Genomic DNA, 19,141 nt, shown 5'->3' with positions numbered 1-19,141 from the left:
GTTGTTACACACTTTAAATATCATGGTATACATAATTTTTCATTTTTGGATATATTGTCGCCCTTTTTGTCGTTTTCTCTCTCTATTGTGGATCAGCGTTTTCTTAAGTTAGCAATTCATTTAATTCGCCAATTCGAGTTTTTAATTTGAACTCATATGTGACTTTATATAATAAATTTTTATGATAACAGAAAAAAGTTTAATGTGACTTTTTGTAAAAACTTTTAACTGTAGGTTTTTTCTTAACCTTGTCGTCCTTTTGTCTGTTGTTTGCACTTTGATGTTCTTTTTTTCCCTCTTCGTCATCGTTTTGTAGATCAGTTGTCATCTGACTTTTCTGTTGTCATTTGTATTTTCTTTTCATAATCGTTTACTTTTTGTGGCTGTTTGTGTTTACAGTCATCTTCCTCTTCTTTTTTTTTTTGTAGGGGTTTCAATTTTGCAAGCTACCATGTCGTGCATGTTTCCCCTTTTTCGCTGCCACCAACAACCCTTTTGTTGTTTTAAATTCCGTTGTCGTTTATATTTTATTGTCGTTTGTATATTATTAGTTTGCCTTGCAATTTCATAGTCTGATGTTTGCCATTTTAGTGTATGCCGTTAACGTTTATCTTTGCAATTATATTTGTCGTTCGCGATGACCAAAAGAAGACGACAATGGCGTCCACTTGAGATTTTTTTTTCTTTAAAAGGAAATTGATTCCAAATCAGAAAAATACAATCACTAATTCATACGTAAAAGACTCGAGTGCAAATTAGAGGTGTCAATTGGACTGGGTCGTCCATGGACGGGCCGATCCAGCCGCTACAGTGGTCAATTCGGCCTGTACTGTTATGGCCAGGGCCGGGCCGACACGCCAGAAACGATGTGCTGTGAATCATGTTTGAGGCCCGTAGCCTAGGCACGACACAGGCCCGTAGCCTAGGCACAGCGCCAGAAACGATGTGCTGTGAATCATGTTTGAGGCCCGTAGCCTAGGCACAGTACAGGCTCGTAGCCTAGGCATGGCACAGGCCCGCCAAGGCCTAGGCACGACCCATGGATGCAAAGGGCCAGGCACGGCCTGCAAAGGCCCATGCCTGCGACATGAAATTTTAATGAGGTTTGAGGCATTTTAGTACCAACTGGTCGACTTATGTTGTCCAATCAACCAGTTATTTTCTTGTAATTATTCATATTATTTTAATACAATCACATTTTTTGGGGCATATGATATATTACTTTTTTTTCTCATCAAATGTGAAATTATTAAAAAAATCCTAAAAAAATTGTTAATCACAAGTGAAACTCAAGTGCATTAAGAAAATTATGTTAAAATTAAGTTTTTAGGGGAATTCAGTGTAATCCGGTGTACGGTAGCAGAGAAGTTGTAAGCCACCAGTCGACCGGTGCCTGCTCAACGACCATAAATTGGACCGTTGAATAAGGCCTTTAGTAGGGGCCGGCCTAATAAAATCTTAAAGGGCATGCCCTATGAAGGTCCTACAGGACCATTAGTAGGGTCAGCCCAATAAAGTCTTAAAAGACCGGCCCTATGAAGGTCCTACAAGGCCATTAGTAGGACCGACCCATAAGGGCCTGGGCCCTGGCTCGGTCCTAGCGCTTAAGGGCTGGACATGAGGGTTTCCTAGCCCAAGCCCGGCCTTCTACTGTAGAGGGTCGTGCCTGGGCCGGCCCAAACCCGTGACGAGCTTAGGGTCAGAAGGCCAACATGACCCTTTTGAGACCTCTAGTGTAAATAGATTCAACCCCAACCATAAAGATTCTATTAAAACGATTAAAGAGGTAATATGTGTACCGAGTTTTAATAAAAAGAAACCACGTAGACACAAACCTAATCGAGCACAACATTGACTCTTTTAAGTACACTACTAACGCCGCAATAGTCGACGGATTACTCCAATCTATCAAGATTGAAAGATAAAAAACTAAAACCTACCACAACACCACATAACAAGATGACAAGTGGCGTCCACTTGAGATTTGAGAAGTAAACTAAAATGTGTCATTGTTTCAGGGTTTAGAGAATTTGATTTCCTGAAGAAATCTGCTGCACTTTGGATTTGGACAAACTTTTCAGTAACGGCAATGGCGTTCTCCTCCTCCTCAGCACCGCCCGGCCGAAACCCTAAAAAACCATTGGCGTTTAGCGCCAACGCAATGAAGCGCAAAGACAGTTTCATTCAGTTCTTCGCCATGACCGGAATTCTGCTGATGAGCGTCAGATCTCTGGGCCAAAAGTATCGCATCCATGACCTTCTAGAGGACACTTCGGATCTCAAGGAAGAGCAAGAGAAGCTCACCGAAAGGATGAAGAACATTAAGCGCGCTCTCCTCCACGAGGCCTCGCTCGAGCCCACTGGCGCTTTCGCTTCCAGGCTTCGTCTTCTCTTCGGCGATGAAAATTGATTCTTGGACTCGCTCTTGTGAGTTTTTCGTTTTTTTTTTTTTTTTTTTTTTCGAGAATGTTCTTCACTAGCTAGATTCTGCTATTCGAATAATAATAATTTGAAAGGAGCTTCAAAGTGAATTGATTTAGTGCTTGATTTTCTGTGGTAACTTCTCAAGGGATTTAGAGGTTTATGTATAGGGCCTTTCTTCTTCATTGTATGCTTGTTCTTCCGTGAGTTGGATTTTGGTTTGCCTTAATTCAAGAAATGTATATGATAATTAATGGAGTTTTAGGAGAATTTAGGAACTGATATTTAGGGCTTTTTTCAACACAGTACAGAGAGTTCAGTTTGAATTGGATTAAACAGTGTAGGTTCCGGGAATAGAAAGTATCCTCTACTGAGATTAAAAATTTTGGTGATTTAACATAAAAATTCATGGTGTTGTTGGTGCCGTGTTGATTAAATTTCCTGGGTAAAACTAAACGATGTTCCTCTACTTAAGTTTTTTATGTTTTGTTAAGCTTCGTGTAAGTGTTGGTTGCGTTGGACAATTAATTAATTACCAAATTGGGTAAGTTCACTTGTTTTTCTTCCTCTGGGTTAGTGTAATGTAGAGTAGAGTTTGTTACTTGTAATTAAGCTTTTATATCCTTATTTGCACGTTGGTAAAAAAAGTCTTTTTCTGATCACGTGGTACACTAGCATCAAAGCAAGATGTTGATAACTTGGGGACATTTGGAATTAAAGAAATATGTACGTATTTGATGGTTTGGTGGCCCTTCTGCTTCTGAAAACCTCGGATGGCCCTTGAAACTTCAGAAATGTTGTAAGATATTGGTGGTACATAAACTGTCGTTTTTTATGCGCACTTGAGCAATACTTTTGAGTAGCCAGAATTCATAGAATTGGATTTTGATTTTGCATGAAACCGATTTTATTTTTTTTATTTTTTTATTTTTTATTTTTTAAAGATGTCTTTGGAGAAGGACCCTGCTGGGATTTTATAGGATTTTCTTTCAATCAGCAGTATTGTGCTGTTGAAGGTTTGCAGAATCGATTTCCTTTTCACAAATTTGTTTGGTTTCCTTATTCGTCTACGCAAAAAAGGTACTCAATTCCTAGTCTCCTTCGGCTTGTCCTCCAAGCAATAACTAGACCTAAGTCCTGTTTGCGGGCTTTGTGCTTGAATGCCAATGCCTTGTGTTTGAATTCAAGGTTTTGTATCATGGGTTGTGTTTGAAATGTAATCTTTAAAAGTTAATTATGACCCGTTTAGTTTGCTGATTTAAGTTTTTAATTTGAATTTAAATGTGACTTTATATTAGAGTTTTTTACTGTAGTAAAAAAATTAAATGTGGCTGTTTCTGAGAACTTTTTATTATAACAAAACGTGAATTTTAAACTTAAATTGATAAAATAAACGGACCTTAACCTTCACTTTATATCAGTGTTTTTGCTGCTTGTATGGTTTGGTTTGGTTTGAAAGTGACAAGCTCACAAGTTGTGTTGGTTTGGTTGCACAAGTTCATTAGGAAACCGCGTAAACTGTTTGTTTTTTGTTCTTTGTGGGCAGTATGCCAGTTGCCGCGTCATAACATCAGCATGTGCTTCCTTGTGGCGTTGATGATTAATCATATAATTAGGTTTTCAAAGATGGCACATGCAATAAACGTGTCGTATTCCTCTAATCTCTGGAAGAGCAAAGTGATTGTCAAACAAATGGCCTCTTCTTTATTATGTTGCAAAACTACTGATAAGACGACAACTTTTTAACTGGAGATAGAGATTGTTTGTCGGATTGTGCACTTATCTTAATCTCTTATTTTTAAGAGATTTTATCCGATATATGGATACGATAGGTTAAATTTTTTATCCGTTAAATTTATATAAAATTATATAAAAATTAAAAAATATGTATCTAACAGTTTAAAAAATTTAATTTATTAATACGTCAAACGTATTAGAAAATTTTTTTATTTTTAATTATAAATTAAATAATCTTGTTTAAAAATAAAAAGTAAAAGTTTAGATTCTTTACGCTCTTAAAATAGATTGTTCATTTTTTTCATCTTCTGTGTTTTTGCCGTGTGTGCAAGTGTTTGTTATTGGTGGGCCTCTTTAGAAGCATAACACAAAAGGGCAGGTGCAAATGAGTCAAAATGTGAAAACTACCTCTACTTTGGACTGGCAAAAAAAAAGTAGATGTTTAACTCCATAGCCCAAAAAAAAAAAAAAAAAAAAAAAAAAAAAAAAGCAAGCTTAACTCAGGATAAATTAATCCTGTTTTTTTTTTTTTTTTTTTTACTTTGAAAAAAAAGGCTTTTCTTTCTATAAGGGCCATTGCGTACTAATGGGAACTATTACGCTTTTAATTGTGGTAATCCCTTCCTGCCTACTCAACCTTACTCTCGATTCGATTTACGTGCTGAGCTATTATTGATATGAACAAAAAAGAAAAACAGATGTCAAACCCCACACGAAGTGGGGTCCAGCAACATCATTCTCTCCCCCGGGTAAGTGGTAAGTAACATGGAAACAGGGACAACTCCAAATCTATGGCTGCTGAGTGATTGTCATGTGTCTAGTTTAGATCATGTCCGGCTAGACAAATTTTGACATTGATTATAATTTCGTGAGGTTAAAGTATAGTGGACGTTTGGTTCGTGTATTTAGAATCATGATTTAAAATTATTTTTATTTTACGTGTATTTTTTATTAGAGAAAAATACTGTAAAAAATTATGAATCATGATTCAGAATCAGAGATTAATACAATAAACAAACATCCTCATAATTATCCTTTTGACGGGTTCACGTTCCCGTACTTTTGGATTCTAATATATATTTTTTCTTATTATTATTTTGGTCATTTCCTTTCTTTTCATTTTTGAAGTTCTATGAAAACAATTAAATTCTAGAGAATAAAAAGATTAAAAAAAAACAAAGCAAATATTTATTTTTTTTAAATGATGGTGGTGGTAACAATCACAGCCATTAACAGTGAGAGATTCATACATAATCTTTTAGACATAATGAGAAAGCTTGAGTTCCCACTGTATTGATTATCTGAGAGAGAAACTTTTTATAATTCTTGTCTTCGCTTATTATTCAAACTTTTAGACGCTCATCTCCTTTCAAATTTTCAAAAGCCATAACTTATACAAATATGTTAAACAAATGTTGACCAAATTTCCCTCTCTTTCTAAAACAAACTAATTGGTGTGAACCTGCAGGTTGTAGTTAGATAGACAACATTTAAGGTCATTTTTTGGTAAACAATATTTGAGATCATTAGGAAGTGGTTGCCATGCATGTGTTCTTAAAGCAAGTTGTTCTAACTATATCTATTAGAAAAGATAAAAATAAAAGTGAGAGGCTTATTAGACGGGTGTACTAAATGATACAATCTCATTGATCGGGTGTACCACATAAGCAATACGACATGGTACACCCAGGATTGTGCACTTATCTTAATCTCTTATTTTTAAGAGATTTTATCCGATGTATCAACATATCGATAGGTTAAATTTTTTATCCGTTAAATTTATATAAAATTATATAAAAATTAAAAAATATGTATATTTAACCGTTTAAAAAATTTAACTTATTAATACGTCAAACGTATTAGAAAATTTTTTTATTTTTAATTATAAATTAAATAATCTTGTTTAAAAATAAAAAGTAAAAGTTTAGATTCTTTACGCTCTTAAAATAGATTGTTCATTTTTTTCATCTTCTGTGTTTTTGCCGTGTGTGCAAGTGTTTGTTATTGGTGGGCCTCTTTAGAAGCATAACACAAAAGGGCAGGTGCAAATGAGTCAAAATGTGAAAACTACCTCTACTTTGGACTGGCAAAAAAAAAGTAGATGTTTAACTCCATAGCCCAAAAAAAAAAAAAAAAAAAAAAAAAAAACAAAATTAATCCTGTTTTTTTTTTTTTTTTTTTTTACTTTGAAAAAAAAGGCTTTTCTTTCTATAAGGGCCATTGCGTACTAATGGGAACTATTACGCTTTTAATTGTGGTAATCCCTTCCTGCCTACTCAACCTTACTCTCGATTCGATTTACGTGCTGAGCTATTATTGATATGAACAAAAAAGAAAAACAGATGTCAAACCCCACACGAAGTGGGGTCCAGCAACATCATTCTCTCCCCCGGGTAAGTGGTAAGTAACATGGAAACAGGGACAACTCCAAATCTATGGCTGCTGAGTGATTGTCATGTGTCTAGTTTAGATCATGTCCGGCTAGACAAATTTTGACATTGATTATAATTTCGTGAGGTTAAAGTATGGTGGACGTTTGGTTCGTGTATTTAGAATCATGATTTAAAATTATTTTTATTTTACGTGTATTTTTTATTAGAGAAAAACACTGTAAAAAATTATGAATCATGACTCAGAATCAGAGATTAATACAATAAACAAACATTCTCATAATTATCCTTTTGACGGGTTCACGTTCCCGTACTTTTGGATTCTAATATATATTTTTTCTTATTATTATTTTGGTCATTTCCTTTCTTTTCATTTTTGAAGTTCTATGAAAACAATTAAATTCTAGAGAATAAAAAGATTAAAAAAAAACAAAGCAATTTTTTTTTTTTTTAAATGATGGTGGTGGTAACAATCACAGCCATTAACAGTGAGAGATTCATACATAATCTTTTAGACATAATGAGAAAGCTTGAGTTCCCACTGTATTGATTATCTGAGAGAGAAACTTTTTATAATTCTTGTCTTCGCTTATTATTCAAACTTTTAGACGCTCATCTCCTTTCAAATTTTCAAAAGCCATAACTTATACAAATATGTTAAACAAATGTTGACCAAATTTCCCTCTCTTTCTAAAACAAACTAATTGGTGTGAACCTGCAGGTTGTAGTTAGATAGACAACATTTAAGGTCGTTTTTTGGTAAACAATATTTGAGATCATTAGGAAGTGGTTGCCATGCATGTGTTCTTAAAACAAGTTGTTCTAACTATATCTATTAGAAAAGAGAAAAATAAAAGTGAGAGGCTTATTAGACGGGTGTACTAAATGATACAATCTCATTGACCGGGTGTACCACATAAGCAATACGACATGATACACCCAGTGTACTGGATAATTCCTCCTTTATCCAGAGACGTCTACAAACTGTCGCGAGATTTATTCAGAAAAAAAAGGGTTAAGGCGGAATATCAAGTCAAAAGAGTGTATATATTAGAAAATAGCTTGTTGCACTTCATTTGTGAACAACTGTCAGTTGAAGTTGGCCATTTTGGTTAACATATATAAAGGCCAATAGATAGCGTCATTAACTATAGTTGTACTCACTTCCATGTGAACATTTACTGCGTTTTATATACGTAAAAAAAATACATATATTTATATAATATAAGAGCTAGAGAACAACCGAGTCCCAATACATTAAACATGAGTGTGTGTGTGTAATATATATATATATATATGTCTTTTATATTCGTTTATCTCAATATAAGAACCATTCATGTGCATTTCCAAGTATCATATATCAGAATGTTGAGGGAAAAAGAGTATATAATGCGATTCATGTATTCAATGAGTTTAATCAAAACGTCGGTCCATTCACCTAATTTGGAACCAATCATGGCACTTTTTTTTTTTTTTTTGACTGAAGAACCAATCAGACCACGTACTCTATAAATTATATCCATGTTTACATAGAAGAAAACATACATATTCTGCAACATGCATGTACTAGGGAACAAAGACTTCTTTACGACAAAACACCTTTCTACTAATAATTGTACAAATCTACACAAGTAGATTCTCATCTTAACAACTATAGATTTGCTTAATTAATCCAGAAAAATCACTTTACAGACCTTTCAATCCTCTATATATGTCTGTCGGTGAAACTAAAGTTCTCTTTGAACTAAAAGCATTTTCAAGTGATGCCACATTATGATTATTCTTAGGATTTTTGGTTTCGAATATTGACAACAATTTCCACGTTCTTCATTGCTATTCACCCACGAATGAGGATGGACTGCCACTCCAACTGTTTTTTTTTTTTTTTTTTCTATTTTATATTTTACCCCTAAAAATTTTAATTTCTTCATTTGCACCATCTCATCAGTTCAGTGAGTCATCCCCGCTTTATTGATTTTATTTTATTTTATTTTTGGCTCCGCCCCTAACTCCAATTACATATATATAATAAGCAAGGTATATGATTATTTTTTTCTTTCTCAACTGATATAATGACAGAAAGAAGTTTGACTAGTGTGCCATAGCAATAATTGAATAATATAACTTTAATCATAAATCGGTATACGATCTTATAAATTTGCAAATTTTTTTCCCCCAAATTCCAATCATATGGTCCCCATTTAAGAATGCACATACTCCATTCCAATGGAGGCCCTAGGAGACCCATACCATCCCTTTAGAGTACTGGTGAAGAATTTATATCTTGAGTGGTTGCGTTTTACACCCACAATTCATTGGTCAATGTGCTATGCAACTCTAGCTAAGACTAGGATGCTAAAATAATAGAATAGTTTATAAAAGTTGACTACAATATGACTAAATTACACTTTAGTATTTTACCATCCAATGGGAGATTTATATGACCATATATAGTTTGTGATAAATATATATATATATATATACATAATCTGATTAATCAGCTATTAATAGTCAACTCAGATCATGATTTATGCATGCTAAATAGCAATTACCATATGGCAGCGAGCATAGAGCGTATGTCTCGTTTATTTTGTAGATTTGAGTTTTTAATTTGAGCTGAGATAGTGATATTTTTTAGAGTTTTTTACTGTAATAAAAAAAGTTAAATGTGATACTTTTTAAAATTTTTTTATTATAAAAATTTAAAACTGAAAACTTAAATCGGTGAAATAAAGACTAATCCGTCTGTGTGCAAAGAAAAACAGTCACATTTCACATGCAATCGTACATGGTGATATGGATCGCGCCAAATGCCAGACCCATGTGGGAGACACAAAAACGCACACTTCAAACTTGTAACAAATACAAATGCTGATTAGCAGCGGACCCCACCGCCGACACCGCAAAGTTTCCAATTTTTTTTTTTTTTTTTTTTCAAATTTTCATTCCCAATTTATTCATTTATTTATTTTTTATTCTTTCTTATTTTCCCTCTCTTTTCTTTACGGCTACACATCACCCACCTCCTCTCTGTACCGCACTTAAATACGTGCTTTTCCTTTCCACCATAAATCACCACCATTTTTCTTCACTCCTTCTCATCTGATCTCCAACCTGAGAAACGAACGAAAGAAAGAAAGAAAGAAAGAAAGAAAAGTTACATTTTTGTTTGTTCAGTCGGTTAGTCAGCCAAACATGGCGCTAACCTTAGCGGTGTTGCTATGTGTCTCGGCTTCTCTGTTCGCCATTGTTAGGGCGGAAGATCCGTACAGGTTCTTCGACTGGAATGTCACTTATGGCTTCATTTACCCCCTCGGTGTTCGCCAACAGGTTTGTCTGAAACTAAAAAGAAGTTGGATTTTCTTTTCGTTTCTTTTCTTTTTTAAATATTTATTTTCTTGAATTAAGGATGAAGAAAATTCGTCTGATCTGGTTGAAATGGAACCGATCTGTTTGTTTCTAGGGAATCCTTATCAATGGACAATTCCCAGGCCCGGACATTCACTCCGTTACTAATGACAATCTCATTATCAATGTCTATAACAGTTTGGACGAGCCTTTTCTCCTCTCCTGGTACTCTCTCTCTCTCTCTCTTTCTACTATAACCAACTCTCTCTCTCTCTAGTTTTTTTTTCTTTTTCTTTTTCTTTTTTTCTTTCAAAGTAAATCCTTGCCTTTTTCGAGAATAAAGTAAATCCCTCTTTAAACAAAGATAATTATGTCGTTAACATTGCTTTCTCTGTTGAAAAGACGATAATTTCCTTCTTAATCTTGGTTTTGAAGCCTATGATGCAATGTTGCTTGAGGGCTTTTTTGTATTTTAATGGCTTGTACGTGATTCATATTGCAAATGTGAGCCTAATAATCTACAATTTTTTTTTTTTTTTTTTAGATTGAGAATATGAGAATGTTTGATGCCTTTGTTCCCTTTTATTTGTTTGGTTTTGTTATTTTTTCATTCTCTTGATTCTCGTATGTGAATATGAATCATGTGAATGCTTTATGAAGAGTTCCTAAGATCATGTGCTGGATGATTCGCTGATTTTTTAGATCTGGTTAATAAGGCACGATTCAGAATTTAGAAAAATAAATAAATAAATAAATTGGGTGTTCTACCATAAATAAATAAATTGGGTAATAAATTCCCATAATCACGGGAAAAGAATACCCGTGACTATAAGCTTTGTTATCGAGAAAAAATTCATGGGTCGCTTTTACTGTCATTTTTGGGTATTTTGCTTTGACGACCACGGAAATCTCCCATCTTAGTGTCATTACAAAACATTAGTTATGCAGCTAGTTTTCAATTAGTAGAAAGGGTCCCACAAAGGATACGGAAATAAAAAAGTGATAATGACTCTTTAGAAAATTTAAAATCTGTTAGTTTCTTGGTTTAAATTTTTAATTTAAATTGAGATATAATTTGATGTGAAAATTTTTTATAATAAAATTAAATATAATTATTTGTAAAATTTTTTTATTATAATAATTAAATTTAAATCGATAAAATGAACGAAACTTAAACAATAATAAATAAAGAGAATGTTAATGAGCGGATTAATAATAGAAAATATTAGTTAATTGATTTACTTTATTTAGAAAGTATATAAATGGAAAGAAAAAGAGTCCAGTAGTGACACGTTGCTTTCTATTCTCCGTATAGCTGTCATAAGCTGTAAAATGGTATTTTGGGATAGAGAAATCAGCAGCTTGGCCAAGGCTGATAGTGACTTTTTCCTGTGAATTAGGCCTAAGAGACATATGTTGTGTATAGATTCATAGAACACTGTAAAAAGAAAGAAAAACGTTTAATTTGTTAATTTAATTTGAGTTACATTAATTAAATATAAGAATTTTTTATTATAATAAATATGCATAACAACTTTCTCGGCCACCGACGGAACCAAAAAGAAGAAAAGGCAGTATATTTCTTTCTTTCTTTTTTGTTTCTCTTTAATTGAATATGAATTGGTTAATTAATATTTTTGGATACCGATTTCCAAGTCGTTATAAATATGCAGAACAACTTGTCTACTACGTCTTGCACCTTCCAAGATGACGCTGAGTCACACGGTGGGGCTTACTTGGCAGTCTGCACATGCAAATTTGTTGTAGTCAATTATGTCAATATGCCCATTATTTCGGCTATTTAATATCTCGTTATGCTACCAAAAATGTGTGCGTCTTCTAGTGTGGAAATAACCTTTAACTTTTACACACAAAAAAGGGTTCCAATTCGAAATGCCGAAATTCTGGACTTATTTGACATTAAGTCAACGTGGACCTGTTTAGTTTATTAATTTAAGTTTTAATTTTAGTTAAAATGTAATTTTATGTGAGAATTTTTTCGTATAGTAAAAAAATTAAATGTAATTATTTTTTAAAATTATTCTAATAAAATTTAAATTAATAAAATAAACGAGACGTAATGTATTTACACTTTTTTTTTTTATGATGATAGGAATGGGATTCAAAATAGGAGGAATTCTTTTGAAGATGGTGTGTATGGAACAACATGCCCAATACCACCAGGGAAAAACTTCACATACATTCTGCAAGTGAAGGATCAGATTGGGAGCTTCTATTACTTCCCATCTCTCGCATTCCACAAAGCCGCCGGTGGGTTTGGAGGGATCAGAATCCTTAGCAGGCCCAGAATTCCTGTCCCTTTCCCTGACCCATCTGGTGATTACACCATTCTTATTGGGGATTGGTACAAGACCAATCACACGGTAAACACCATTCCATTTCCACATATTTAATTTTCGAGAGTTTCTCGATAAGTCAATTCTATCCATAGTGTTAATTTTTAACTGTTAAATTAAATTAAAATTACATTAAATTAAAAAAATACATAATTATATATCAAATAATTTTTAATACAAATCTTACGATCGAAAATAAAATACTATTAATAATTTATTTTTTAAGGTCTTACAAACTCTCTTAGAGGATGTTTGGTAGAGTGATTCGTTCTCTGATTCGAATCATGATTCATGATTCACTACAGTATTTTCTCTCATAAAAAATTCACGTAAAACAAAAATAGTTCGAATAACATAATTTAAATCCTCCAACTAAACGTCCTCTTAATTTCCTTTTGTTTCCTTTTTTTTCTTTTTTAATCGCATTACTTTTTTTTTTCCCTCGAATATGTATTGACTGAGAAAAGTAGCCGTCTGTATTTTCGTGGTCAAGCACAAATGGAGGGAAATTTGACGTTTGTCGTTTTGTTATCTTTTTCTGCTGGGAGTCCTTGACAGCTGGGTTACTGAGCAGCTGGATTGTCGGTTAAGCTTTTTTTTTTTTTTTTTGTGTTGAAAGACCCTCGTCATTTGTCAAATATGTGTTGCGTGAAATTTTTCTTTTTTTTCCTGTGTCGAGTCAAGAAGCCTCTCCATGGTTCTGAAATATAATTTCGGCCAGTTTTTTTAATAAATAATTTTTATATTGTTTTACATGATTTAATTTAAATTAGCGGGTATTAATGCTGTTATGTCCGAGTTATATTACAAAAAAGAAAAAAAAATGTATTTTACGTCCGAGAACAAGAATTTTATGGAATTTATATCTTAATAAGTAAATTTGAGCTGTGCTTAGAGTAATTAATATTCAGCTATCTATTTCTTCTTCGAAGCCAAAAAAAAAAAAATGTAGAGCCAGAGTCAATAATATCGTCATTGATATTGCCATTGCTTTGGGATGGGGCCAACTATTTAACCATATTATAATTACAAGGGTCACGCAAATTTTAATTCATTTATTGTAAACTTCATAAATTGCTCATGGTGGGTGGCATGCTTGTCATTTTTCATACAATGGTCGGGGATGCTCCATTCAATTCGTTGATTTGACTTTTTAATTTGAGTTTAGATGTGACTGATTCTGAGAGCTTTTTACTGTAACAAAACTCGAATTCTAAACTTGAATCGGTAAAATGAACGGGGCCTTATTCTCTTCGTATTTTGCAAGGTAATAAATTCAGCAACAACTGAACGTTGAGGGAAAACAAATAGAAAAATGAAATTGAGAAGGAAGAAAACATTAGTGGCACTTTTAGGACTTAATGCATAAAAATAATGTCGTTCCAAGCGTGTTATTGTCGTTGTAAGCATGTCTCTTCTATATGTCACCTATGTTCAATTACTTTCATTGCTTTGTTATAACTAGTTATCTTGTTAAAACTCAAAATGAGTATATAATCGTTGCGTTATATATATATATATATAGGACTTGAAAGATCATCTAGATGGTGGTAAGAAGCTACCTTTTCCTGATGGAATTCTCGTCAATGGTCGTGGGCCCAATGGTTACTCTTTGACTGTTGAACAAGGTATACTATCACTCAAATATCTTTTTGCTAAAAAAAAAAAAAAAAAAAAACAACATTGATATTTGGTAAAATAATTAATTAGATCATATTGCATTATCCATTGATTATATTCATTATTGCAGGTAAAACTTACAGGCTTAGAATTTCTAATGTTGGGTTGCAACATTCTCTCAACTTCCGAATTCAAAACCACAAGCTGAAGCTGGTCGAAGTGGAAGGAACACACACTCTCCAAACTACCTACTCCTCCCTGGATGTACACGTGGGCCAATCATACTCGGTTTTGTTCACAGCTGACCAGCCCGGACAAGACTACTACATTGTCGTCTCCACTCGTTTCACGGCTCCTGAGGTGCTCACCACCACCGGTGTCCTTCACTACAGCAACTCCGCCGGCCCAGTCTCCGGCCCACCCCCTGGTGGGCCCACCATCCAAATCGACTGGTCTTTGAACCAGGCCCGCTCCATCAGGTTGCTTTCATGTCCTCAATTATTGCAACTATTTAAGTAATCTGTTGTCTACTTAATATATAATATAAATGGACCAACCACCCCTTTTTTTTTGTTTCCCAAGAGTCTGTTACGCATGTCATTGTTTCTTATCAAGTTTTAGATAAAAACAGATGTGACACTACCACATTAATTGACATTATCTGGGAAATTTCATGGCCGATCTAATATTTCTGGAAGTTGATTCTCAGGACAAATCTTACAGCAAGTGGACCAAGGCCGAACCCACAAGGGTCGTACCACTATGGTCTTATCAACTTAACCAAGACCTACATACTATCCAGTTCCGCGGGGCAAATAAACGACAAGCAAAGATACGGTTTCAACAGTGTCTCCTTTGTCCCAGCAGACACTCCCCTGAAGCTGGCCGACTACTACAATATCGGAGGAGTCTTCCGCGTTGGAAGCATATCCGACCGGCCTTATGGCGGCGCATTGTACCTTGACACTGCAGTTCTCGGTGCTGATTATAGAGCTTTTGTCGAATTCGTCTTCCAAAATGATGAAGATATAGTGCAGAGCTTGCATTTGGATGGTTATTCCTTCTTTGTGGTTGGGTAATGATCGCTTATAATTCTCTTGTATATTTCCTCTTTTGGGGTATCTACTTATACATTGTGTCTAACTTTCTTTTTCTTCTTCTTTCCCCTCAGAATGGACGGAGGTCAGTGGACTGAGTCTAGTAGGAATCAGTACAATCTCCGCGATGCAGTTTCACGTTGCACCACTCAGGTAATAATAATATGAAAAATATTTGAGAGCACCACTACTACTAATAGAAGAAGGAGGCGGGTGGTTTAGTGGTATAGCATTGTTCTCATAATTTAACAAAAGGCAATGAATTAATGTGTTATGTAATTGGGGAATGGTGAGTGCAGGTATATCCCAATTCATGGACTGCCATATACGTGGCTCTTGATAATGTGGGTATGTGGAACTTGAGGTCCGAGTTTTGGGCACGACAGTACCTGGGACAACAGTTGTACTTGCGTGTATATACGACATCAACTTCTTTGAGAGATGAGTACCCAATTCCCAAGAATGCACGTCTTTGTGGTAAAGCAAGTGGGCGACACACGCGACCCCTCTAAACAAAAAGTCCCCAACGACATTATTCACCAACGGTTTGGGTAGGAAGGCGCCTATCTAAGAGCTTTAGTTTGATGAAGAGTAGAGTATAGTTTGGCATTTGGTTCTAATTTATTATTCTTGGGTGCTTAATTTTTCTTGTCATGATGTGAAAATGAGTATGTGCCGCTTTAAATAGCACTCTTTAATAGGTCCTCAGCTCGAGGTCTCATTCTTTCTCTATATGATCTAGAACAGATTGTATTGCCGTTTTCATTTGTTTTGAGTTTTCATATACCTAATTATATGTAATCATAATGTGAGGTGACCTTGAAGTTGCCTCTCAAGTCTTCTAGTAATACCTTTTGAGTTTTGTTATAAAGATGCGGTTATTGAAATTATACAACATTTTGTTCATCAAAAAAAAAAAAAAAAAAAAAAGAGAAATTATACAGCATTCATTTACGAGATAATTTGATCTTCGACGGCATATTTGTTCATGGGGGAAGTTCTATACAGTTAGGAAGGAACTAAGTAACATCAGCTACAAGGTTACCTTTCCACTCTAAAGCATCAGAGAAAACACCTAAAGGAATGTCTGACCTATCTAACCAAACACAAACATTTATCAGAAAGAACCCAATGAGCTAGATTGTGCGCTAAAACGTTAGTATTTCTGGGATCCAAGAGCACGCTAAGAGAGGGATAGCTGAGGCAAGGTTTCTGGCTTCCACCAGCATCTCGCGGGCTCTCCAATCGCACATAGAACAAGGGTCTTTGAAGTGATTAATCAAAAGCTTGGCAGTCAGACTCAATCACAACAAGCTTCAAATTTTTTTTTTTTTCCAAGCACAACTGAATGGCAAGCTTAAGAACACAACTTTCAATCACTTCTGCATCCGAGGCAGGCCTAATATCAGCAAAAAAAAAAAAAAAAAAAAATCCACAGGATAGAGCCATTTGAATCCCGAGCAACCACTGCTACTGCAGCATGAGGACCACATAGCGCCATCGACATTCAGCTTGGTCCAATACAGACGACGAGGCAACCATGTCGAATGAACCACCTTTTCACATCTGGAGAGGCCGCTGCGAAGCTCATAGAAGACCTTAGATATTGAGTCTCTAAGATAGAGAAGTTTGGCTGAATCATCTCAAAGGCTAGCTAGCTTGTTTCTCGAACAACCAGATTCTATCAATAACTACTGAAGCAGATAGTAGAAAATCAGCGCCCCCACCATCCTCCATAGCCTCAAACTCGGAACAGAACTTTCACATTTGTTGATGTATTGTCTTTGCACTCATTTGGTTTCACATCTGTTGAAGATTGTCTTCTTTACCGTTGTGGCACCCAAGTTGTTTCCAATCTGTTGATGTTCTATCACCTTCTTCACACTCATATATTGTTTCATATTTGTTGATGTATTGGCTTCTCTTTAAATGTTTACGTCTCCTTGATTTTTTGTTCACCGAACTTTGATAGATATCCAAAAATTGTTGAGCCGCCTGCATAGACCCAATATCAAGTTTAGATACCATAAAAACTAAAATCGGCTGCTCATGTTGCATCAAAACACGCTAAAAGTTTTGTAATGTTGGGCAAAAAAAGTAGTAATTTTGAATCATATAAGTCTGGCGCTGCGATGTGGGGGGTTTAAAAAAAGAGCGTAAATGCAAATAAATCTATCAAACAAAATAATATGGCTAAAAACTCAAACTTCTGTTTTCAGAACATGCTTGTGATTAATATCATACATAGAAGAATAAAGCTAACGTTCGTTAGTTGCTTAAAAATATAATTAGGTAATAAATTCTTGGGGGAGCTAAAAATACTTAAGTTGAGAACTCAATCACTGCAAAACATACTGTCGCAATAAAACAAAAGGCATTCTATAATGTGATCTTGTTATAACAAAGTACAAAATAATCAAAATGAGCAATAGACAAATGAAAGCTTTAAAAAGCGAACCAATTATATAAGAATAAAATGAAACGGAAGACATATATACCTTCTTACAATCGTTGAAATCGATAAGACCATCTACTTTAGTGCATACAAAACGATGCATCACATCTGCTAGATCATCCATCTTAGGCTCTGAGAAGAGAAAAACCAAAGTATTATTATTATTATCATCATTATTATTATTATTTCTATATTTATTCTCAAAACTTAGAAATTCATGTATCGGCATAATATTCCCCACACAATGACAAAAATCAATCCAGCACCAAATACTTTACCAATTGAACAAATCATGAATATTATAAATCAAGCTATGAATTTCGATAATACGTAACGCATAAGATCTAAACTTAAAACATACAAAACTTCCAACATTTTTTCTGAGACAGAAGACCACTTGAAACCCAACTCAATTCCATCAAAATAAATAATAAACATAATCAGGTAATTACCAACAGCTCTACCAGAGTAACAGAACACAGTAGAAGAGAGGTCGGCTATTTTTAGGGACCCTAACACATATAACGCAGCTTCATATTTTGACCAGTCTGACAAAACGTCGTCGATGTTTTGTTTTGAGCTCGTTTGGTTCATGGATTAGAATTATGAGATTAGAATAATTTTTTATTTACGTGTGCTTTTGTGAGAGAAAATACTGTAACGAATCATGAACTATGATTCGAATCAGAGAACGAATCATCCAACCAAACGGGCTCTAAATGTGGGTCCTGACTTGCTTAAAAATTCAAGCGGATGCTTAAGATCTTCAGCCGCTACATAACCATGATACATATCCAGTAACTGTTCAGCTCTCTGTGTAGATCCAAATTCAAGTTTAGATTATAAAAAAGCGTACACATGACTGAAAGCTTTTAATTAATACGAGGGAGTCAGTATTGAAAGATTTGAAAAACTCTAAAAATAGAACTGATTTTAGAAAACCAAAGTGAGAAATTAAGGCCCGTTCATTTCACCGATTCGAGTTTAGAATTAGAGTTTGTTACAGAGAAAGTTTTCAGAAACAATCACATCTAACTTTTTTACTACAGTAAAAAACTCTCACATAAAATCACATCTCAACTCAAATTAAAAACTCGAATCAGCGAACTAAACGTATCCAGGTCTTATTTATTTCACTTATTCGAGTTTTTAATTTTAAATTTTTACAATTAAAACTCTAATGTCATATTTAATTTTTTCTTTACAGTTAAAAGCTCTTAAAAATATCACATTTAAACTTAAATCCGTAAATCAAACGAGGTCCGAGAAGATACCTGCTTACAGGGAAGAATAGCATCTACCATACTATCCACGGAACGAGACAGAAACAGAGTCAAACCATCTACGGTAGGCTCTGGATGAAAAACCACATTATTATTAGAAAATAATGTCATGCAGAACAATTTTGCTTATTTCAGTATACAAAAAAATTCAAGGAAACATAATAAAGCTTAAAAAACAAATGTCGTCTGCAGAACAGATTGTTTCAAAAAAAAATAAATAAATAATTGCTAGTTGCACATCATGCCTTCCTTATATCGTTTTGCAGCTCAAAAGTATAAAAATAGCAGAACTACTCAAAACTCCGACGCAGCATGAATTTTGCATAATTCAGAACAAAACATCCATTAAAAACAAAAATTGAAGATAATAAAAGAATTAAGTACCAGCAGTAGTTACAAGGAATTCGAAAACACAAGCGCTAAGTTCTGCTTT

At 34.3% G+C, this 19,141-nt stretch overlaps 2 protein-coding genes and 1 long non-coding RNA gene across 3 annotated transcripts; 2 read left to right on the top strand and 1 right to left on the bottom strand.

Annotated features, from left to right (window-relative positions):
• Positions 1–1,908: 1,908 nt before the first annotated feature.
• Positions 1,909–3,340, top strand: LOC21394912. Its single transcript, XM_010102998.2, has 2 exons — positions 1,909–2,427; positions 3,097–3,340. Exon 1 carries the CDS (start codon positions 2,090–2,092, stop codon positions 2,408–2,410), a length of 321 nt encoding a protein of 106 aa, XP_010101300.1. The 5' UTR covers positions 1,909–2,089; the 3' UTR covers positions 2,411–2,427; positions 3,097–3,340.
• A 6,253-nt stretch (positions 3,341–9,593) lies between these two features.
• LOC21394911 (L-ascorbate oxidase homolog) lies at positions 9,594–15,836 on the top strand. The gene is made up of 8 exons (XM_010102997.2): positions 9,594–9,878; positions 10,012–10,121; positions 12,010–12,280; positions 13,779–13,881; positions 14,004–14,352; positions 14,583–14,948; positions 15,045–15,123; positions 15,270–15,836. The coding sequence occupies exons 1-8, from the start codon at positions 9,744–9,746 to the stop codon at positions 15,480–15,482; spliced, it is 1,626 nt and encodes a 541-aa protein (XP_010101299.1). The 5' UTR covers positions 9,594–9,743; the 3' UTR covers positions 15,483–15,836.
• An 879-nt stretch (positions 15,837–16,715) lies between these two features.
• On the bottom strand, positions 16,716–19,102 carry LOC21394910. The gene is made up of 4 exons (XR_002902617.1): positions 19,093–19,102; positions 18,700–18,779; positions 17,469–17,557; positions 16,716–16,965 (listed from the first exon to the last, which is right to left on the bottom strand). It is a non-coding gene; the product is annotated as an uncharacterized LOC21394910 (long non-coding RNA).
• Between the last annotated feature and the right edge of the window lie 39 nt (positions 19,103–19,141).

This window comes from Morus notabilis, unplaced genomic scaffold, assembly GCF_000414095.1.
Source record: "Morus notabilis unplaced genomic scaffold, ASM41409v2 Scaffold453, whole genome shotgun sequence".
Lineage (NCBI taxonomy): Eukaryota > Viridiplantae > Streptophyta > Magnoliopsida > Rosales > Moraceae > Morus > Morus notabilis.
This window is presented reverse-complemented; position numbering and strand designations above follow the sequence as displayed.